This window comes from Anser cygnoides, chromosome 6 (assembly GCF_040182565.1).
Source record: "Anser cygnoides isolate HZ-2024a breed goose chromosome 6, Taihu_goose_T2T_genome, whole genome shotgun sequence".
NCBI lineage: Eukaryota > Metazoa > Chordata > Aves > Anseriformes > Anatidae > Anser > Anser cygnoides.
Window position 1 is genome coordinate 27,675,737 of NC_089878.1, and position 23,582 is coordinate 27,699,318.

The 23,582-nt window shown below is 43.8% G+C and overlaps 2 protein-coding genes across 15 annotated transcripts in view; both read left to right on the forward strand.

The window, feature by feature from the left end:
* Window positions 1–165: 165 nt before the first annotated feature.
* On the forward strand, window positions 166–18,974 carry IQCB1 (IQ motif containing B1). Its single transcript, XM_048072215.2, has 13 exons — window positions 166–386; window positions 966–1,128; window positions 2,748–2,877; window positions 5,060–5,153; window positions 6,215–6,314; window positions 6,781–6,953; window positions 9,597–9,709; window positions 10,795–10,904; window positions 15,619–15,761; window positions 16,182–16,330; window positions 16,786–16,914; window positions 17,287–17,443; window positions 18,512–18,974. The coding sequence occupies exons 1-13, from the start codon at window positions 293–295 to the stop codon at window positions 18,739–18,741; spliced, it is 1,785 nt and encodes a 594-aa protein (XP_047928172.2). The 5' UTR covers window positions 166–292; the 3' UTR covers window positions 18,742–18,974.
* A 3,804-nt stretch (window positions 18,975–22,778) lies between these two features.
* Window positions 22,779–23,582, forward strand: part of LOC106029886 (myosin-M heavy chain-like) — a 48,382-nt gene continuing 47,578 nt past the window's right edge. For 9 of the 14 annotated variants that reach the window (XR_010832349.1, XR_010832350.1, XR_010832346.1 and 6 more), the window contains exon 1: window positions 23,422–23,495. Coding sequence is in view for 1 of the 14 variants with exons in the window: in XM_066999423.1 (XP_066855524.1) it covers window positions 22,889–23,067 (179 nt within the window). In the remaining 13 variants the exon portion in view is untranslated. Of the gene's footprint in view, window positions 23,068–23,358; window positions 23,496–23,582 lie in introns of those variants that run through there. The other 5 variants (XM_066999423.1, XM_066999421.1, XM_066999417.1 and 2 more) reach the window with 5 other exon arrangements.

A 23,582-nucleotide genomic window follows, 5' to 3' on the forward strand; every position in this document is an offset into this window, starting at 1 on the left:
TCCTCCTTCGGCGCCGCGCTCTGATTGGCGAGGGGCGGCCGCGACCACGCGGTGGGGAGGCGGGGGGGAGGTGTGGGGGGTGCCGCGGGGTCACAGCGGGCGGGGCCGCGCTCCCGCCCCCCTCATCCCCCCCCCCCCCACCGCCGCAGGTGGGGCGACCCCGCGCGGCGCGTTGGGCGGGAACGGGGCTCCCCTCAGAGCGCCGCCGCCATGTTGGGGGCTCCCCTCGGGGACCCCGCGGCTCCGCTCAGCAGCCCCCAGGCTCCGGGCCGCGGGCCGCCCCCCGCTGCCCATGGCCGCGGCGGACCCCCGGGTGCTGGCCGTAGCCGCCCGGGTCGCTGAGAGCAGGGAGCGGGACGTCCCGGCGCTGCTGCTGGCGTTGAAGGGTAACGGCGCCGCCGCTGAGGGGTGGCAGCGGGGCAGGCCCCCCGCCGCCTCACCGGGCTTGTGAGGCCCGTGCTGGTGGGGCCAGGGCCTCGGGCAGACCTCACTGCTGCCGGGGGCAGCCTGCGTGGCCGGGCCTGAAGGCAGCAGAGCGATGCCCGGCTGCCGTGCGGCTCCCCCCGTCCTTCCTCCCCTTCGCCACCCAGCCGCTGCTCGCAGAAGTGGCAGGGACAAGTCAGGGCCTGTGCTAAATCGGGACGTAATTATAAGGGAGCCGTACGTTTCGCAGCGGTTGTGGTTTTCTCCGGCCTAGGAAATTCATACAGATGGGCTGTGTCCCAGATAATGCGTGTCTCACTGCTGGATGTGTAACGAGACGGTGGAAAGCCAAATACAACTACCCTTCCCAGTTGTCACGGGATCTAACAAACAGATTGTAGCTGTAGGATTGAAAAACACTGAAATATTTTATGCTGTTGGCACTTTTAAAATTACCTCATATTTTGAAAAGGAAAAAATACCCAAATTGCACATCGCACTCTAGTGCTTCCCTTTGCCACTCTCGTGCTTTCTTCCCACAGAAATTTTAAATAGTCCTTCTTTGGGACGTAAGGAATCTGAAAAAGTTAAGCAAGACATACACTATTATGATCTGACTCGCTACTGCGTGCTGGTCCTTAGACAAGACTACTCTCGGGTGCGTGGAGGCTGGGCTACTGCTGCCCAGCTAGCAGAGATACTGAGGTAAAAAAACTTGCCAATAAGTTTTCTTCTTGTTTTCTTTCTGGCCTTTTATCTTGCTCTTTTTCTTTTGAAGCTGTAATGCGTTGGCTTCCATCCAGAACAAGGCTTGTTGTTCAGGAAAGGCCAGGGTTAAAGTGCAGGGAGCAGTCAAGAGCAGAGGGGTCAGGCATAGCCTAATTGGAACTGTTTAATTCATTCTCATTGTGTATCATTGAGCTGGGTAAACTGTTTGGTGGGAACAGTTTTTCTGTTGGGTTTACCTTTTCTGTGGTCAGTACTCACATAGGTCTCAGTTTTTGCCAAGCAATTGCTAATTTTGAATTGCAGTTACTTTAAAAAAATCTATTTAGATTTATTTCATCCTGCAAAAATGTGATTAACTCACAGCTTGGCTTGGCTCCATTTAAATATCTATTTTTAAATATCTATTTACATTTTAAACATAATAGAGGGCACAATTCATACAGACTAGAGAGCTTGATGTGGTGATATTGTGAGAATGGCGTGATGAAGTTTAATTCATAGCTAGTAAGACAACTTTAAAAACCCCAATGATCCAAACTCAATTTTCAATGTCAGGAAAAATAGTAAGTTTTAAATTTTCTCCAAGTTGTACTTGATTTTGGCTTAACTAGGAAGCAAAATTCTAAGGCGTGAAGCAATTAGGCAACCATCTTTTATTTATGCCATATCTGCAATGTGAATTTTTAATGTGAGGAACTTCACCAAGAGATGCAAGATTTATCACCAGAGTTGCATGAGACTTAAATAATCTCTTATAAGCTACTTCAGTTTGCAGAAAAAAAAAACTTGAAATTTATTTAGCTGTAAAAATGTCCTTTTGCAACTAGTTTAATCTCAACTTTGTGCTTAGAATGTGCTGTCTCAGGGCTTAGGTAAGCAGGGCTTTACATATACGCATTCACAAAAAGCTAACAAAGATTAGATAAGATGTCAGAAAGCAAAATTCATAAGAAGCTAGGAAAATACTTCTGTTGCACTTGTCTCAGCGTGGAGTACAGAACTGAAAATCTTTCCAGTTGTAAAACTTGCAGTTTCTTGTAAACAGCCTTCCAGAAATGACCAACGTGTCTGTGGTGAGTAAAATAAGAAAACTAAGATCTGAAAAACTGATTTCTAGCCCACATGTATTCCCCAGTTAGAGGGAAGTTGTAGACAGACTCACTCAGTTTTTTGTAGTGAGTGATATTTTTATATGTACTTTTGTTGCCTGATCTGGACTGCCTTCATCAGGTTTCCCTTATCACGTTTCTGTTTGCCTTTGCTTTTTTACCTTATGACCATTGGAGCCCTTCCCTAACGTGTGGAACAAGCCTGAACAGATCCTATGAAGCTAAAGGCAAAAGTGCCTTGGATATGTTTTAAACTGAGCCGTGCTCTAATAAGCGCTATTATACTTGCTGTCTCCAGCCTGCCGGTGATAACTCTTCCTTCGGAGGCAGCTACCTCGGAGCTAGTCACAGCAAACTGTTGTTCAGTGCTGAATTGTCCCATTCCAGTGAAGCATTCCTTCTCTGATGACATGAAGTTCATTCAAAACTGTTCAAACAGGCCCTTGACTATTCAGTTGTGTTTTTTTTTTTTTTTTTCCATTTCAGTCATTGTTGTGTAGGACTAGAGGTGAAAGAAGATCCCGAGGAATTTTACACAAAATTTCTTCCTTCAGCTATAGACAACCTGCTGTTTTTGGGAAGACGCCTGCAAGCACGATTTATCCGAGCAGTCAAGGTATTTAAATTTCATAGTTAAAAGAGCAGAGAATCTCTGTAAGCTTTCCAAGCTCAAGTGTTGTATAAGCAGGATATTATTCTAGGGATGCTGTATTATGAAAATTTATTTTGCAGAAATTACTTTTTCTTTGTGCCTTGGAGCTTTGAAACTGAAATTTGTCATTGTGGAGCGTTCAGTCCGTTACATGTGCCAAAACTAGTTTGTTACCATAAGGTTTTTTTTAGAGAGTTTTGTTACTACGTGTCAGAATTTTTAAAGGGGTAGGGGCATTGCAATTATGTGTAGGACAGAAGAAATAGGACAGCCAGGTAGAGAATAAAATCCCAGATGTTTTTTCTTACAAAAGGCAGCATCTCAGTCATGGTGGTGTCTTCTTAACTTTGCATATAATTAGTTCAGTCTTTGTAACCGCTTTGTTCTCACTGCTTTACTCAGCTTTACAGAAAAAGAAAGTATGGTTTAGGAAGGCTTAAGACTTTAAGTCGGATATGTCAAAGTTTGTTTTGCAATAGAACTTCTTCAGTGGAATTGGCAAAAAATTCCAAAAATGCCTACTGCTTCTGAACCAGCATGTCGGGATCCCTAAAGGCAGGCTTTGTGATTTAGTGGATGTGAACACTTTCTCACATTACTCTCGATCTTTACAGAGAAGAAGGATTTTGCCTTGCTATTTTCCCTCATGTTTTTGAAACATTCTGAGTTCCAGAACAAGCCCCCCAAAATGAAAAAATGAATACCCAATTTCATGGATTCTGATAGTTTATTTTATTATGCCTGTTTCCCTTCGTATCTCATTTCCCGTCTCACTGACTTCTTGGACTTGTTCATAGTTTTCCTGCAGAGTCTTGTTCAGGACACCACATATACAATCACTTCTCAGAAAGTATCAGCAGAGTGACGTATTTTCTGTTTGTTCAATACTTTGTAAGTGCATTTAGTGCTTAAGAAGCAAGCTTCCTGAATGACATCCCAGGAGACTCGAGTCTTATCTGCAACATGTAATTTCCCCCACACTTTCTTATTATGTCTCAGCCTACATGCTACTTGAGTCATGCTTGTGGGCAAAGATTACTTTTGAATGCAAATGCAGTCCATATTATAGCTAGTATTTTGGCTTTTAAAACTTGTGGTCTCAAAGGTGACAGGGCAGCCAGACTTGATGCTTGCTCACTGGAACTTGGGAAACCCCACTCTGCCAGTGGAGATTTGCAGTTTATTCTGCCCTCGCTTGCTTTCTGTACAAGTCTTTGAAGTCAAGGGAAGTACTTAAATAGCTTTCAGAAACTGATGCGCTGCCAAAACACACAACAGATAATATTATGCCTTAACTTATTACTGTTATTTCGTATCTCTCGTTGTCAGTAAGTACCAAATACAGAGCTAAACCATGACTGATGGCTGGGACTTACAGCATAGGTCTAGGAATAGACTTTCCAGAGTTTCCCTGGTGGAGGCTCAACAACATGGGAGTTACCACACCCAAGTGCTTTTATAATAACATTTATCAGCAGTGTAGTACTGTCAAAAGATGCTTTGCTGTCCACACACCAAGATTTTAGATTTCCAGTGGGCTGTGGATCTTACCTGGAATACAGGCTCAGACTCTGTGTGTGTGTGTATTCACATACTGAAACCTGGATTTCTCCTGGTCATTGTGTCCAGTCCGGTGTTAGCACAGCAAGCACAAATACATTCAGTTTGGTGTTTGCTGCTGTTTCTCCACCTGGGGGTTGCTTCTGAAACCTCTCCATGCTGGTTCACAAGAACCTTTTCCATTTTAACAATATTTTTGTCCACTTTGTACCTGTGGTTTCTGTGTTTTAGTCTTAAATACCGTATTTCCCATTTTGTGATTTAAATCTGTGATGCGTTTGTACTAACCTGTCACTTGTTGTCTTAGCCCTACTATGTTATCAAGTATTTTTAAGGACCAAACAAGCCTTTTCTAGTAAGGCTTGTTATCTAGTAAGTTTAGACTTTGTTGACAGATCTCTGGCCTTGAAGGACACGCAGGTTGTTTTTTTGACCGGTTCCTATGGTTTGACCAACCTCATTTGGGAAGTTGATGGAGTTGGCCTCCAAATAGCTGAAGTATACAAACCGCCTGCTGCATCAAGCTGAAGCCCTCAGTGAAGACGCATACATGTGCTTTTACCTGCTTCTCTTTTGTTTTGTTTAGGATGAAGAAAAACAAGATTTTTTACGCTGTTTCCAAACAGTAACCGATGCCATCTGCTGGCTGTTTGGTGGGCATATTCAACTAACAAAGCATGGTAAGGGAAAAGTAAACTCATAAAACACCTGAGTATTTGTCTAGAGCAACTACGGGTATCAAGAATCAGTCACAAGCCAGTCTGCATCGAGTTATCCAATTTGGAGTACGTGTTAAAACAATCTCTTAAAAAAATATTGCTGTTTCAGCTGAACAGCAAATAAATTGGAAAAGATCCAGTAAAGGGGAATATTAAAGAGTTCCTTTTCTAGTCTTTTGGAGACAAACATTAAAAGTCTTCTGTAATTTCCATTTATAATTATGTACCTTTAAAAAACAGATTTTTTTTCTGATAAAATACTGTTGCTCTTCTACCTGTCAGTGGTTAATATATGCAGAAATTTGACCAACGTACATTGCAAGCCCTGATGGGTAGAACTGAAAATGGATTTCTCAATTCGTTGTCATGCCAGAAATTTCTACAAGTATCTGACAAATTTCTCTAGCGCTTTTGACCAAAATAAGCTTTCATTTAAACCAGCTTAGCATTGGCACATTGACTTTTAGTTCATAATGAAAAACAGAATTTGTTTTTAACAGAGAACAGCAACTTAAGGATCATAAGATATGTAGCTAACACACAAATGGCTAGAAAAATTACTAAGTATGTAGTCACTGATATTCTGGAATAAAAAAATTGGTGCTTAAATGACATCAGTGGACTTGCATTAAATGAAACTGGTTTAACCAACTGTCAAGGTTGAAGTGCTTATCTTTTCTCGATGTTGTTGCCCCAGTGATAATTCTGCTGCTGTAATAAGAAACTGGTGCTGGTATAACAGAGAAGGTTTTAAAGTTTTTATTACATTGCAATGCCAGTGCCTAAGGGATATCCAAAGGCAGAAAAACAGGACGCAACGTGTTTTTTGGATGTTAAAGTAGTTTACTTGTTCCAGTAAGCTTCGGTGTAAAAATTATAAAAGATGGCGTTTGTTACAGAAAACAGTATTTAGTTTTACTTGCTATGGCTTATGTTTCATAATAAAGTTTATTTGTTTAATGGTATTTTTAAGTCTGTGGTTCTGATTGCGTGACTTCTTGTTTGTTTTTGTTTTTTTGCAGTACTGCAAAACGATCACTTCCTGCAGTTGCTAGTAACAGACAATGTTGAAACAGCAGTTATAATGATGTCTGTTTTACACAGTATTTTGGGGGTCAATAGGTTAGTTGTTTTTATTATTACTGATTTTCTGAAGTTTAAATATAAAACTCAGTTCGTTATTGCTTTGTAAAATAGAACATTTCATATACAAGAAGTGTGGCGTTTTTTTCTAGTCTTTGCTGTAGAAGTGGAAAAATTGGCTATTTTCTTTATCCTGTTGTTAAGCTGAGGGAATGGGAATCAGTTGAAACAGTAGGAATGCCTCTGCCACTGAGTCAGTAATACTTGTTTTTTCATTTTAACTGGAATAAATGTGGAAATACCAATTCATTGCAGGAAAAAAAGCAGCATAAAACAAACATAACTGTTCAATTCCTTTTCCTTCCACTGTGGCTCAGATTGCTGGTCCGGCTAGCTGGCTATGTTGACTTGCTGAATCTTGACCTGACATCTGTAATAGGAAGTCACTGTTAAAAAGCTCAGTTTATAACTAATATTTCAATTCTATCCTCCCCTTTCTCTCCAGTTCTGTCTTGCTTCAGGTTGATGAAGAGACCCTTCACTCTGTTTTGGATGAGCTCGTTTATAAGCTTTCATCTACCACCAATCCTGTCATAGGGAATGCTGCTACAAAACTGCTGTTGTTGATAGTGAAATTTTGCAAGCAGCTCCTGAAGTTACTCACAACTCGCTATAAAGGTTTGTAAACATGCGTGGAACCAAACACTCGGCCTTGCATTCACCTTAAAAATACAAAGGTGGTGGTTACCCAGTGCTCTCCTTGTTCATTAGCCATCTAATACAAGGAAAACTGCAGTGCTGTTTTATTTTCCTTCTCTGTTTGTTTTTGTTGTAATTTAAGGTGCTGCTCCTCTTTCTGTTCCCTAGATTTATTTTTTTCTATGTATTGAGGACTGTGCATGTGGAAACTTGTCTATTCTAGCGATAGTTTGGCACCTTCAGCCTGATGGGTTTTACTACTTTCTACACGATGTTCTGTGTCTTTTTTTTCTGCAAAGGCTGGATATCAAGAGACCCTCATAGCAGGGTGTCTGTACTGCCTTGGTAAGAGCCGTTTGTCAAACGTCTGCTGGTGTGCCAAGCCTCACTAGTCCAGAAGCATGGAATTTTTACTTCTGCCAACTTCTGATCCTGGCTGTTACGGGTCTGCTTATCTGATAGGTGCGGTTCTGTCACTAAGGAGCTGAGACTGTCTTTTGACATCCAAGTGGAATGAACTTTTTCCAGGAATTCATGAAATGAGTTTATTGTTTTGTATTGATGCTTCTAGATGAGGAGACTGAGCGTGCATGTAATTTAACTTACTCTATGTTCTTCATTATGTAATATAGTATCCCATTTAATGTTTCTGTCTCTAGCCTAGCAGAGAGCTCCAGGAAGCACGTTTATCTTCTGCTGTTGTGTCCATGGAGACTAGGGAAAAGGATTTGATGTTTGCCAAGTCTTTTATATCCTGGTTATTACTGATGGTCAAAACTACTTTTGTGCAGCCTCTGTTCTTTTGAGAAAAGGGTAATAAGAGGTGGTTATGCGAGACAAAAAGGCGCAATTCTCCTTTTCACAGTTGTGCCAACTACTTGTTAGGCAGCACCAGCTAGATCAATTCCTGGATCAGATGGGTAGCTTTGGCACTTCATTGCCTACAGAATTGAGACAGGGCTTCCTTGCGGCGTGAAACGAAGTATGACGTGCCTAAGGCTGGCAGCGTGTTGTGGATTCTTGTGAAGCTGCTGCGATGATCTGACCATCCCAGTTGTAGAACACTGGTTTGTCTAAAGAGGTGCAGGTCTCCATCAAAGAACTACGGTTTAGGGGTTAGGCTACTTTATTTTGCTTGGAATCGACAAAGTGCCCCATTCATTTAGAGGCTCTTGATCTTCTGTATATATTTCCTGTTTCCGCTAAGGAAAAAAAAAAAGCTCTCTTTTTTTTTCTTTTTGTTAGAGTCCTTATGTTAGCTTTCTCTGAAGCTTTGAAATTTTGTAGATGGTTTGAAGAACAGCAGCTACAAAGAAAGCATTCCAGCATTTCCACCACCCAGCCATCTTGTTGAAGTAGCTTGGCTTCACAGTGGTTCAGAGCTGTTGCTGGTATGAGGTGCTTCAGTGTAAGCTTTCTGTCAGTAATGGCAAAGTGCTAGAATGAGGAAATACCCTAAATCTCCTAACTCCAAGCCCAGCACGGTCTTTACATCAGGATTGCAGGAGGGCCTGGTCTTCTTATCTGCATGGGAGGACACATCTTAGAGGCATGCTTGTCAGTGGCTGGAAGGGAGACATGGCTATGTAGCCCGTGCAGAAACTGGCAAATGGGTCGTGTCAGACCTACGGGACTTCTGTGAGGGAACTGCTTTGTGTAGTTATGTGATTTTTCAGGGTTCAGGCAGGTTTAAGGCAGTGACTGACTCCATTTGTAGTTCCAACCATGTCTCTCCTCACATGTTTAACCCATCATCGTTGTTCCAAAATGGTGCATGCCTACTAGAACAGAGGTGCGACTTCTGTTGGTATGAAGGACTTCATGGTCCATATGTGATCCTGTAAGTGCACACGATGGATTATTTCTTGGAGTTGCCCAGTATGTGAATATGCTTATAGACAGTGATTTGAAGATAGAACTTGTTTGAATCTGCAGTTCTTCAGGAGCCTTTCCAAATAAGTGACTACTTCCCGTCTTCCTTCCTGTCCCCTCCAACTCTGCAGAACTCTCAAGCTCTGGCATTTGTCTGATAGAGATCTAAAAAACCAAGTGTTACTGTCTGTTCTGTGTCCTGTGCACAGCACAGGGAGCGTGTGTGTTGTGAGGAGAGCACAAGTATGCTTTGTAGCTATTGTGCACCGAAAAAGCCATTTTGTGCCAGGGATTGGAAACTCATGTACCCACAGTGAGATTATGCTGTACAAATAAGACATCAAAGAATTCCGGTCATAAGTGAATAGATTTTATTATGAAAAATATGAAAGCAGTGCTCGTAAAACCTGGCACTTGTGTAATGCTTACCATCCTTTCAGGACCTCACAGTGACTTACGGATAAGACACTGAAGGTACATGGATAATTTAACTGCAGTTATGTAGACACAATAGGTAGTGACTTGGAGATACAAAGCTACAGTCACTGTAGAATACTTTTCTGTGATGATTGGAGCATCAGTTCTTCACTGATAATGTGTAAACTCAAAAATGAGAGATTGTGTTCATCTTCAACCTAGTCTTCCTTTACACATAGAATCAGATTTAATTTTTTAATTTGAAAATTGTTAGTTTGAAAGCCTCAAAAGAAAAATTTGCCTTAGCAGTATTGCATGCTTCTTCTCTCTTAGGATTGAAAGTGCTTTTAAGTAAACAGTGGACTGGCAAAGGATTTGACAGGGATCTCAGTCAACTTTTGGACTTGCTATACTTGGAACAATCCAGTGGAAAAAGGGAAATGCAGGTGCTGAATTTTAATGAGAGTTTCCTATGTGAAATCCTAGTTATGTGTAATTTATATATGTCTAGAAAGCATTTACTATATTGCTTTGTCTAAGCTTTTCAAAATGTGCTATTTTTTTCATTGTATCAGTGGATTTTTAAAATTTCCTATATATTCTTTCGTTTGTCTTTCATTTTTTAAGACCTCAAGAAATTGTCCAGTTATTAAGGTATGGGATTGTTGGGACTGTGACTTGAGAGTTTGGCTTTTTTTTTTTCCAGATTCACAAAGTAGTATGATTTCTTATAGGTGATTTAGTTTTGTTAACTATAAACTAAAAACAGTTGTCTGCTCATCTCACATCAGTGTTACAAATTTAGGTTTCTGAAGTCTTGGGAGCATTCAGATAGAATTGAAAGTCATGTAGTGAAAACGTTCGGTAAAAACACCTTCTGTGCTGTGTTCCCAATAAAAGAGTGGATGTATGTTTTAGGAACTTACCAAAAATTTACATGCAGGTTTTTCAGAGACAGTACTTCAAAGGAAATCAGAGTTATGTTTGTAGAGACCTGCTTTCACCTTAAACACAGCAGGGTGTTTGTTTTGTGTGTTGCTTTGTTTTCCCCTGAAAAAATAGCATTTAAGAATATAATTTCTTTTCGTGTTTGTTGTGACTGATGATCATATTGCAAAAGTAAAAATTTTCCTGCTATTAGTTCTCAAAACTTGTCTTTCTATCCTGTCTAGTGTAGGTATTTTGATCGAATCAGCACTTGAAATATCAAGTGCTTCAGACACTTTAAATTCAAATTTCTAACATTAAGTAATGTAGATAATATATATTTGTGCTGTGAATGCATTTGTTTATCAAAGAGAGCATTGATCCAGATGATCAGATTAGCTGCCTTTGGAGCTCATACAGGATTTGCGATTATAATTGTCTTTAGGACCTTAACTGCCCTGCACCATTACAAATATTGTGCATTTCAGTGTATTGGAAAACTGTTTTTTGGCCAAACATTGAGGTTGATCCAAATAGGCAAGCAGTAGTAGTGTGTTTTTATATGCAAAGAAAATATTGTACTAACTGTTTTTATAAATTTCAGAGAGAGCATCAAGCAGCTTGTATAATCCAGGCTGCGTGGAGGGGATTTCAGACAAGAAAAAGGCTGAAGAAACTACCCCAAGCAGTGACCATTTTACAGAGGAGCTTCAGGTAAACAGCATAGCTTTATAAAAAGCACTCAAGAGAATAGACTAATAAGGCTTGGTTTGGTTTTTCTCAGGTCAGAATTCTTCCATTAGAGCTCGTGGGAATATTCCTTGTTACGGCTCTTGACCACTGCCTCTTGTCCTTTTTATGTTTGCCTCTAAGAATCTGGCTCTACCTTCTTTGTAACCCTTCCCATAGTTAGTGAAAGACAAAAAATGGATTTCCCTTCCTTTGTGCTAAAAAAAGAAGCATCTCTCCACCTGGCCTTGTATAATGAACGCTTCGTATCCCTGTCTCCATCTGGACAGTCCCTGTCCCTCCAGTTTGTCAATATATCTGTCTTCTACTGGGTGGCCCAGTAAAGTATGGGCAGCATTCCAGGTGTGCCCTCCAGAGTGTTGAGCAAAGTGAAATAATTTTCTTTTGACCTGCTGCCTCTGCTTTTGCTAGTGCATCCCACAATGCAGCTAGCTTTTGTTACTGCAAGGGCACGCTACTGGCTCGTCTTCAACTTGCCATCTACCAGGACCCCAGGTTCTTTTCATGGGAGCTGCTGCCCAGGTAGTCAGTGCCCAACCTGCGTGATTCATGAGGCTATTTTGTCCCAAGTGTAGGACTTTCCACTTGAACTTCATGTGGTTTCTGTTGACCCATTTTCTATATCCGTGGAGTTTCCTTTGAGCGTCAGCCCTGCCCTGCAGCGTATGGAAGACTGATGACAGCCTTGCTAAAGTCAAGGTAAATGACACCCAGTGCTCTCCCCTCATCCACAGAGCCACTCAGCTCATCACAGGAGGCCATCAGGTTGGTCAAACGTGATTTGCCTGTGATAAATCTGTGCTGGCTGTTCCTGTTTGCTTCCTGTCCTTCTTGTGCCTGGGAAGAGCTTCCCTGCGGATTTGTTCCTGTATCCCAGAGAATGTTTGGGTTGGCCAAGAAGTCCTCCATCTTGAAGATGCCTTTTTCCAGTCAGCTGTATTTTCTGAAACATCAAAGTAATGTAATGCCAATATGAACTATTTCACTGCAGGTTCTTTTAGCAAAAACATCCAAACAATGTGCTTTTCCAGCAGTACCAAGCTGCCACTTCTGGTGCCAAAAGCTCCAACTGTCCCTTTCCCAGCTGCCAACCTTTTTCTCCATGAGAAAAACTCATACTTCTGTGATGTTTTTGTATGTTTTCTGTGTAAAAATATATGGCATGTGGAAAACTGCAAGTGTGGGACAGTGCAGCACTGGATTGCAGTAAATAGCCCTAGTAGATGATGTACTGTTGGCAGAACAATTAACTGGTTTGCAGCTAACTTACAAAATTCCATCATAAATTAAATGTGGAGCTGTCCTGGAGTTTAATGTCATGCCAGAGTGCTGCAGAAACCATGGACTAAAGTGCTTGCTCCGTATGCCACTTGTAAGGCCTTCTTCTCAATTAATATTTGAAATCTTTGACTCTCAGAAGTGGGGTCAATTCAGTGACCTAGAAATAGCATCTTCTGACTTTGGAGTAGCACAGAAGAATGAAGCTACATAAAAAATGCGTATGTTACTTGAAGTATGATTTCAGTAACTTCAGCACATGTTAGGCAAACTCTTTTCAGAAGTCTAGTGTGAATTTTAACATAGGTTAAGGGATCTAAATCAAGACAGACTCCACAGCAGGTTTAATTCAATCTTTTTTATTGTACATGGTAAGCACTACCTTGTCAAGACTAGATCTTACAAATCAGATAGTCAAATCACTTTGTATTATCACCAAGGTGTTAGAAAGCAGACAGCTGTGGTTTGTCTAGACTGGCATTAAGAAGATACTGGGCTCTCTGGGGTGTAATCTTCAAGTTCAGGAAGATTTGCAGGGGGATGCAAGTTATCCACTGAGGACCACTAACCACTTCAGCTTCTGTGCTGTGTACTAAGAATGCCATCCTTGTGACTGCTTTCTACTGCACCATACACACACTTTGAGCCAGTATTTCTGCCCCCATCAGGCACCTTGCAAGCCTGCAAGCCAAAATTTGCAGCCCAGAAAAATTGCGTGACGGGATAAGGCGTGACATGCTAATGCAGAAGGGAGAGGGTGGTGAGGCTACCAGCAGCCAACTAGCTGCTTAACATTCTTGTGTCATGTTCTCACTATTGCAAGCATTAGTGCGTGCCTCTTAAATAAGTAGATCTTGAATCATTTAAATGCGCTCTTGAATGTGTTTGTTTAACATTGAAAAGAATGGAAATGTATTAATATTTTTACAGTTGTGTGTTCGTGGCCCAGTCAGTCCCATTGTACTGAGTACAATGTAGTAACTGTACAGCTCCAGTGGTTTTTTTTCTTTCTAGGCCAAAGCTGCAGGTAGCATTATGATGAAAAATAAAAATGGTGTTTGGAGTGCTGTGAGCATGACTTTAGAAAACCTTTCAAGGGGCCTTTGGAATTTTTAACAGTCAGTGTTTGGTTGTATACATGGATTTGTTTTAGGATAAGTACATTTAAATACTGCTGAAGCTCCAGACTTGGCTTACCTGCAGCTGCAGTAGAAGATCTTAAACTCTACAAGTTACATACCTCTGAAATGCTGTGGTTTCAGAAATGTCTCCTCAGTGACTATTAAAGCTTGCATTCTCTCCTTGAAGTTAGTTCCCTTTTATGTAACTAATTGTAGAACTGTTAAAATGGCAATAATTGTTATTAATCATGCCTCATAAATCAAACAATTGCATGTATGTGTATATATATTTATATATATATGCATATATACACATAGATGATCAGAGGGAGGCTAATTTGTGCTATGAACTGCTGAAGGAAGCTTGGGTCTTAGTCTCTGTTTACTTCTGTTCAGAGGCATTTTCCTGTCAATGTGATCTTGTGGAAACAAATTATTTATTATTTTTATTTATTTATTATTGGGAGAAGCAGAGAATGAAGAACGTGTATTTTACAGACTACATGGGAAATTTAAATACCTGACGAACATTGTTCGTAGTTTCACAGGTGCACATCTGAGAAGTTCATAAAACATGCTTGTTGTTTCCTGCCTAGGGGAGCTGAGAAGTTTCTGAGGAAAATTATTAATAGTTTTATCAAGAAAATGGCATCAAAAGGCCTGTTTGATCCTGTGGCATCATTCAGCTTAGAAGCATAGTATTGCCTTCTAGGATTAAAAATGCAAAGGTTTACAATTCTAGTTTACAGAAATACGTGGGCTGAAAACCTTGAGACCATTCTGATGTAGTCACACGCATCGCGATCTGTCTCTGTAGGTAGATGTGTGGGCACACTTCAAGTCTGCATTACTGTCATAAAAGGATTATGGTCTTTTAGATCGTGGTAGAGGCTGTTTATCAGTTTGGGCCAGATCTTTAGATCCAGAGCATTTCTTTTACAAAACAGCTTCCATCCTGTTTTCCACCACCTAGTTACAGAGACTAGGGAGAAACTGTAGTTGGCGGAAAAATTACCAATAAATTTATATTAGTGCTGGGAAGCGCGCAGACACCTGAATAGTAAGTACTGTGAGTCTAAAGGTACGTGACATGCAGCCGTACCAGAATTACTGGGCACTAATGGTGGTTACTGCCTTTTTTAACCCTTCCTGTCCCTCCTTATGCCTGTGCTCTACATATTCCCTGTTCCTAGTGCTTAAGACCTCTTTCATTGTACCCACAAAAGTACTAGAGATGAGCAGAACTCTCAGCTGTTGGCCCAGTGGGGGTGCCGGGGTCCTGATCAGGCAACTGATGTTGCTGCGACAGAAGAGGAGTCGCGTCATTACCTCATCATGGGGTGAACTTGTAAAGTCTCGAGCGTTATGCTGCTGACGAGGTCAGGTCCACTGGGACAACAAAGGGTCGTGAAGAAGGAAGAGCCCTAGCTTACAGCGCCTCCAGCTTCACTGAGACCATGTCCACGTGGTCTCAGTGATTATTAGTATAGACACATGAGCATATTTAGCGTTAATATATTAGTCTGTGTACTAATGTTAGTATACCTGTTACTGGCTTGAACGCTTAAGCGCCAGTTACAGACTTTTCAGTTGTCTCATCTGGGAAACAGTTGCTCGGGCTTTTCCAATGCCAAGCACAGTAGGGCAACATCCTAACGTCAGATTACAACAACTGGTACAGACCAAGAAGAATTTGCAAGAAAATTCTTTCTTAAGAGTTCTCTTAATAAAGTTGATGGAGAAAATGAGTCAATGTGTATTTCCTGGAGGAAAAAAAGAGAAGAAAGTAATAATTAAAAAAGTGAAACTCAACAACCAACATTCTGATCTACTTTAGCAGCCTGTACAAAAACAGTAATACGTATTACAGAAAGCAGGTGCCATGCATGCTGATGGGTGCACTGGAAAAGATGCATGCTGGAGCAGATGCTTAATGTTGCTTTACTTCTTCCCCATGTGATGGAAACAAAGCAGTTGTTCTAGTTCATGTTAGCTGTGGATGTCCCACCTGAAGCATTGCTCTTTCAGCGTCCTTAGAGCTGTACCCTAAGTAAAAATACATCTTTTGATTTGACAAAAAATTGGGTGTCTGGCTCAGAATTTTCCTGCTTATAGATAGCGTGATAATTTTTTAGCTTGCAGGTAAGGTAACATCTCGTTGCTTGGGTTGGTCCTGCAGCCAGCAGCTGGCATGGCAGCTGCTGGACCATTCAACATAAAGAGGGATTTTTAAGAAATGTACAACTTAAGGTAATTGTCAATATTTTTGTGTATTGCAGAGCTAAACGAGAACAGGAGCGGCAGCATTTAGAAAAACAGAAGGAAGATGAGGCCCTAAAGCTGCAAATGCAACTTCAGAGACAGAGGGCCATGAGACTCTTCCATGAAAGACAGCTGGCCTTACTGGAAATAATCCATGCAAGTATGATGTCTGTTAAAGTATATCAAAAGATTAAACTGTCTGGGTCTCCTTAAGAACATTTTCCCCAAATGTATTTCCTAATCTTGCATGTCTGTTTGCAGTGTAGATTTACCATTTCTTCTCCTGACCTGATTATCTGACAGAGAAGGTGTTAATTCTTCAAGGGCTCAGTAGCTACTGATTGACATCTGCTACCTTCAAAATGTTACAGCAGAAAAAGAGACCCTATATATAAAAAGCTCCATTGCAGCTACAAGTCTTCTTTGAGTAGTCTACAGCTACTGGGCCTTTGATAAGGAGGGATTTTTAACTGATAAAAAAGCTGGCGTTTTGATATTATCAAGTTTAAGGATTAAAAATGTAAATTACTGAGAGATCACAAGCCATGACCTTATAACTGTGTTTTTCTCACATTTGTAGGTCAGGTAAATAAGCACATGAAAGAAATGGAGGTAAAGTCTGCATTAACTATCCAGAGATTCTGGAGAGGGTATAGAGCAAGAAGAAGTTTTCATCAGCAGAGACAGTCTCTTAAGGAGTATAAAGCAGCTGTCATCATTCAGAGAGCAGTAAGTATATAAACTTTGTTCTAACGTTAGGTAGGACAGCACCTTATAGCGATGCCTCAAAAAGATCCTTTTATTTACTTTTCTTAATGTTGATTTAGCCATAATTTATTCAAAAATTAGTCAGAGGATGATAGATTCTATAGCCACAAATTGCGTAGAGGGGTTGAATCCTGCCTAAGATAAAAGCTACAACTTTCTAACTAAAATACAAGAGCTGCCACTTTGAAACCAAGAGTTGGGATTTCACCACACCACAGGTAAGTCAGTAATTTATTATGAGCATTTTAACATTATTTAGCATCCATGCTGACCATTGTATGTTGCCTTTTCAGTATTGTAGCTAAAGTTACGCTTTAACAGATACAGTGCTGAGACTTTTTTTTCCACTGACTGATTACAAAGTGAGATAAACTTATTGTCTGTGATTCCTGTATTTTTATATGTTCTTTACAAAGGCTTGCAAATTCTTGGAAAAACAAAGAAGTAAAAGACCTCTGTCTCCTTGGAAAGATCCCAAAGGACTGACTGATGAGCAGAGACTGGCTTTACAGCAGAAGGTGGATGACTACATCAAATTGCATCCGGTCTGTTTCTTAGTCATTTCATAATTTCCATTAATGATGCAACGTAAAATACTGTTGGGATGAAGTACATTCAACTTCATAAACTCTGATCAAGATAATCCTTGTGAGGTATGCATGTATTAACCCTGCTTGTTTGAGAGCAAGGTACTAGGATATTGGGGTTTTATCTGCTAATCGAATAAAAAGAGTCACAGCAAAACTGTAACTGGAAAGTCACATATACGTCACATATAGCTTTGGAGGGAACTTCAGAGGAAGCAAAATGATTAAGTTAACAATTAACAGCATTTGCATTCCTTTGGACACTAATCTGTCCCCAGAAGATTTAAAATAACCAGCTCTTAATGGTAACAAACTGTTATTTTCCTCCAGGCTTCCCAAATGTCAGAAGAAATGAGTAAAGAATTACATATGCAGGCCCAGGAAAAGCTGGCACAGTTCATGTTGAGGAGCAAATTGGATCAGAGAGCAGCGCAGCGGAGAGAGACGTTACTGGCTCAGGTCAACACTGATGTGGAGCTGCTAATGAGTACGTGACTGCTCTGGTCATAGTTTTAATTACCATTTGGATTAAGCTAATTTAAAGAGAAAATTAAAGGGAACAGTGGTAGAGTCTTACTTCAAAACTGAAATATCTTTCTTCCTTTGCCATATGCTTTATCTTGAGATTTTTCAGGCTTTGCTAAAAATCATACAGGTACTGCTGTAGGTTAAGTATTACATACCTGCTTTTCAGGGAGCATCTTATTTTAGTGCAGAATTTTTTTTCTGATATGTTCACAAGAAAAGCAATGGCCTTGTAAAAGGCATTACGGTTTCTAAAGGGCTCTTGCACAACTTCTTCCTCTACATTTTTGTTTTATTCTGTTTTCTTGTTTTCCCCAGATGAAGAGGGAATCCTTTGAGCTATGAATTTTGAGTCAGGTCTTTATTTTGACTAGCCTGGCTTTATTTGAAATAGAATTCAGTGTGGTGCTAGCTAAATTCCAGAGAAATAGTTTGGAGTGAAAGAGGGAGAATAGCAAACTGCAGCCACCAGAGAGCACCCAAGCAGGACAAAATTCAGCAAGTTACTGAATTCCATGACTTAGCCTGTCACATGGTGTGTCACTGCAGCTCATTGCTCCCTGAACGGGCAAATCAGCAGCACACTCCCACGTTTTGCCGGGGCCCCCAGGCAGGGAATACGCAGTGCTGCTGCTGCGCCAGAGCTGTGGAAATGCTACACTGATGTCACCCTGCGCCAGGAGCGCTGATCCAGCAGTAGCAGCCAGGAGCTCTGCTTTCTCCTAGGTCACAGTTTCACAAGAAGTCGACTTGGTGTACAGCACTACTGCCCTGAACGAAGTAGTCCTGCTTTCCACCCTTACTTTCTCTCCCCTTGTTCTGCATTTATTTTTTCAAGTTAGCCTTAATTTGGATTGCTTCTCCAGTCTTGGTTTATCACGCAGCCATGAAGTTGTAATGCCAGCAAGGGGAAAGGAGTGGCTAGGACAGTAGGAGGTGGGGGAGTAGCGATCCTTTTTTTTTGTTTAAAATCCTTGTAAAACTGCAGCATAAGAAACAAAACAGAAAACTTTTCTCCTTGTTCCTACAGATGCTCCACGGTTAGCAGAGACCACAGAAAAAGATCTTGCTGTCTTTATGAGTCGGTCAGTCCCTGTAGCTACCAAGGCCAAACAGTCCCACAACGCTATGCTGAAGTATGCTCGCTGGCCGTGGTGGAAGAAGCTTGGAGATGAGTTTGTGGAGGATGATGTCATTCCTGATGATGCCCTGAATGCAGAACTTGGAAGTCTGTTTATTGGTGGAAGGAAATCCTATTAGCTATTGGTGGAAGCTAATCCATTTACAGGCAGAAGTATCTGTTACTCATCCAGACGCATACCTTGCACTGTGCGTTCACTTGCATGTGTTTTTAAGGAAGGAAAATACTTGAATTCGGAGACAAAGCACTGAAAGAGACCAAGGCCATATTTTAGTGGATTTTACTAACGTGATTGAGAATCTTTTCCAGTGAACTTGCAATAAAATCCTATTGATTGTGCTGTTACAAAGAGGATTTAGATACTGTAGTTGTAAATTAGGATATTTTATAACTTACATTGCTTTGAAAGTAAGTGTGTAACTTTTGGCTTTCCGCTTATTATTTGAATTGCTCCATTGTGAAAGCCAGGGCTTTTATAGCAAAATGTTTTATCAGGTGATGTGCTTCAAGATAAAGATGGGTTTGGAACAAACCAAGACGTCAGTAAGAAGCCAAGCAAGCACTTAGGCAGGCTGGGTGCTTCCGGCAGGGTGGAACAGCTAACTCCAGTCAGCACAAGCAAAGCTTTGTCTGAGGAACCTCCACCTCTTGCTTGGGAACAAGTGAAAAAGCAAGGGGATGAAAAAAAAAAAATCTTAGATCATAAGCATTTTCCTTTAAAAACATGCAGTTACTTCCACAGCCAGTATGCTGCGTTGTAACGTGGTTGCAGTCCAGACAGTTGCACGGGCTCCTAGCCTCAGCACGGCCATTCGCACCATCAGCTTCATCTCAAACCATGAAGACAGTGTTAAATCCAGAAAGGTCTCCAGCACAGTCACTGTGGCCTGGTCCACAGTAAAAACCTCCAGCCAGAGGCTGCTGCTTATCGATCTGCGTAGAAAGAAAGGAGAACACGAGGCTGCGGTAGTGCCTGCGCTATTAATAAAGGTATCTATTAGGTGAGAGACGCAGGGAGTCTTAGGAGTTAGATGTACCAAACTGCAGAGGAAGAAAAGCACAGTGATGTCTGCCGGTTGTATGTGGGCAGCAGTACTACTTCAGCATGTTTGATTTCCATCTTCTCTAGAAGATTTTGAGTTTTAATTTTAGTGATGAATGGAAAACAAATAAATAGAAATATTGGGCAGAAGCCCAGGGCCATTCAGAGGCAGCCGATACATCAGAATTAATAACTGGGCAGCTGCCAAGAGGAAGAGCTGTGCTCTGGGTTAAATTTTCTAACAGGCTGTGAGTTGGAAGGCACCGACTTGGCTCTGAGCTCCTTTCTTGGAGAGTTAACTGGTGGAAAAATCCATTATTTACTGGTGCACTTGCATGTGGCGGTTGAATTACATGTTCTGCGCAGCCCTGCTGCTAGACCATGCCTATCATAAACCAGGTGCCCTACGAGCAGCAGGGTGGAGGGGCTGGGGGAGTCCCAGGGGATAAAGGCTTCCCCCAGCAGCTGCCAAGCTCTAGTGCTGGAAAACGCCCGGCTCCTCCGGGCAAACTGCAGCAGGCCAGCTGTTCCCCTGCAAGTCCACCAGGCCTCTGTGCTCGTCATTGTCCCCTCTGCCGTGCAGCCACTGACCCAAGCTATTTCGAGACAGCAGCGTCTGCTGTTATGTTTATTCCTAATCACCCTCATTATAACAGCTCTTCAGCACGGGGTGACGTTCACAGAGGTGCTTTGCTTAATGTATTTTGTGTAAAGAGATGAGGCCCCCTGGCCAGTGTTAAATACCGAGTGAATTATAGAGCATCTCACCAAAAAGCCACTTATTGTAATGTTAATGGCCTCTGCCACTCACTGCCATTGGAGTGGATAATGAACTCCCCCTTTACAATATGCAAGTTGCTGGATAATGGTTTTTTTTTTTTTTAAGTGAACGGAGAGCTTGGTGGAAGGTGCAGCCTTGCTGGAGGAATTCAAGTTGTGGGGTCATTTGTTACCAGCCCAGCAGTGCAAATTCCTCCACCCCACCGCTGCCCCGATAAATAAAAATGCCTCTCCTTACTTTGTGCTTATCACCAGGAGATCTCAAATATCTCCATTTTACAGACCTGGGGAACCCAGGCGGCAGGGCAGTGAGGGAACGTGCCTGTGGCCACGTACAACCCGCAGCCCCCTCCGCAGCGCTCTTTCTGCCCGGGTGCTGCCTCCCACCGCTCTTCAGCCTTCGCCCTCCTTGCCCTGTCTCCCAGCACTGCCTGCCCTTGCTCCCACTGCTGTTGCAGGCAGAGCGAGCCAGAAGCAAGCTGCTGCTGCGTGCTGGGGTGCAGCCCCTGTCCCCTACCTGCCTGACGTGACTCCGAGCCGTGCGGAGGGGGCAGCTCTCTTCTGGCCTGCCACCACCTAGTCAGAGACCATCGAGTTCCACGTGGCCTCCCTTCGCTCACGGGCTGGAGGGATGTGACCGGGCTCGGGTAATCCTCTTTTCAGGTGCAGGCCACCTGCCTTGCTGGTGATTTATTTTACCGTGGATTTATTTCACCGTGGTTCCCTCTGGGATAAAATACTCCTGCCTGAGTAACAGGAACGGACAGACAAGAGAACAGAATTCACCTCCAGCCTGCTGCCAGGTGAACTCTGGCTTCGTGATCACCTCTCTGGGTTAACACGGTCACCCCAAACCAGACCGAGCTGAGACCAGCCCTGCTCCCACTTGCCTTGCCACAGCCCACAGGCATGCCCAGAAAGCTCAGCTGAAGTTGCTCAAGCATTACATCTGCAGCACAGGTGGTCCGGCCAAGCAGGGAACGGGGCTGAATTTGGCTGTGTTCAGCCAGCCGGGGCTGTGTCCCTTTGGGTACGAAGCACGTTGCCCAGGCAGCCTGGAGACGGAGCCCAGTTTTGGCAGAAGAAGCACAGGGGGGCCCTGCCCGGCTGGTGGGGTGACAGACGTGGTGAGGAGCGCAGGGGCAGAGGGGAAGCTGGAGCTGCGAGAGCAGCGGCACTCAGGGCATTAAATATTGATGCAGTCTAAGCTGGCCTGTGGGGGCGATTGAGCTGAATTGCAGGTTTCTGTTGCTGTGATAAATTGGGCCCGTTTGTCATGTGGTTTTGTTTCTTCCCTCTCCTAAGTAAAGCTACACAGGAGCCGTATTGCTACAGCAGCAACGAACAACCTGGAAAACAAACTTCTCTGACGGATGTGGATAAAATAGAACGGGCAGCAACTGTTCTCCTGCCAAAGGTGCCACCAGAAGGTCATGGAGCAGCAAGATGGTGGCAAAAGGAACAAAAACCACACAGCCCTTTCAGAGCAGGAGGCAAAGCAGTGTCCTCTGCTGGCTCCTGCAGCTGAGGAAAATTCCTATTTACGCAGACAGTTGGTTCTGTGTTTGTTTTTTTTTTCCCCCAGCTTTAGCTGTAATTGGACTCGCAAGCAACAGGATGCTCATCTCCAGCAGGGACACGGGCATGAGCTTCAGCGCTACGCTGCTAAGTCCAGGGGCGTCTCCTGGCCTTTCAGAGCGGCTGTAACTGGAGCACGGAGCCGGGGACAGGAGATCACCCAGATGCTATTCCACCTCTCGCCTCTTGGTCTTCCACTGCCCGTTTCCACAGGAGCCAAACCAGGTACAGAGACCTGCTCTCCGCTGCGGAACATCACGTACACCAAGCGCAAGGAGAAATGGAAGCGTTCTCCAAGCTGCGGGGTCAGGGCTATCTATAAACGAGCACGCGCAAGAAAAGGAGGCAGCCCTTAGCAGCAGGAGCTGTAAAGATCATTGATGGCAATAGGTCTCCAGGTTCTCCTCACCATCCTTCTTTATAGCACAGCGACGCTGAGACATCCTCCGGGTGTCCTTGTGTACAGTGAAAAGCTCTTCGGTGAAGAGGTTATAGGGAACACCTCGGGGACCCTGGGCAAGTTCTGTCTTCCTCTCCGAGGTGAGGCTTACTGCAGGCTTTGTGTGTGGTGTTTGTGATTTGAGAGCCCTTGGTGGAGGACGCTCTGTGAGCATGATGCTACTGAAAGCCCCCTCTGCGAAGGTGACATGGGAGTCTGACAGGCCTCAAAGGGGAAAAAAAACACTTGTGTAAATCATATGTCGGACACAGGCAGAGCTCGGGGTTGTCGTTCTATGTACTTCTCTCCAAAATCAGCTTCTCTCTGCAGAGTTAAGTTAATTACATCCTTAAACCAAGCAAGATCACTTAAAAAAAAAAATTAAATAGACCCAAGCAATTCCGATCTGGGAAGCTTCGTCTCACCCATGGTGTCAGCAGCCCGGAGCCCTGCAGCTCCACGAGCCGAAACCCGGCGGGCTCAGAGTGGCGTTACGCGGCCGGGCAGCGCTGCGGCGCCGGATCCTAGCGGCAACCGAGGGCACCGCGAAGCTCGCCACATCCCTGCGGCCTGCGAGGGGCTCGAGTGGCACCCGCCACGCTCACGGTGAGGCACCGGGGAGCAGGGAGGGCAGCGCACAGCCCGCCTCGGGGGGCACGGAGCGGGAAGCACGGGGAGGGCGTTTCTGTGCTGGCGCAGCCCCGAGCCCCCGCCGCAGGGCGAGGGACGAGGCCAGCAGCCCCCGGGCTGGCTCTCAGACAAAAGGCCGGCGCTCGGTCACACCCAGCACCCCGCAGCCGTGCCTAGGGGCACGCACCGAGCCCGAAGGGACCCCAAAGAGGGGCTTTTCCCCCCCGACCCCCCCCCCGCCGCTCCCCTCCCGGCGGCCCCGCCCCTCCCGCCGTTGCCATGGCGGCGGCTGAGCCTGAGCCGGGCCCGGCCCCGCGGGCGCACGGGGGGCGGGCGGCGGCTGCGGGCCGGGGCTCGGCGCTGCCGGGCGGGCGCGGGACGAGCGGCGGGGCCGGGAGCCGCAGGTGGGTACGGGCACGGCGACGGCAGACGGCCCTTGTACCGGGGCCGGAGCGCGGCGAGGAGCGGCCTCGCCTCTCTCCGTAGCGGGG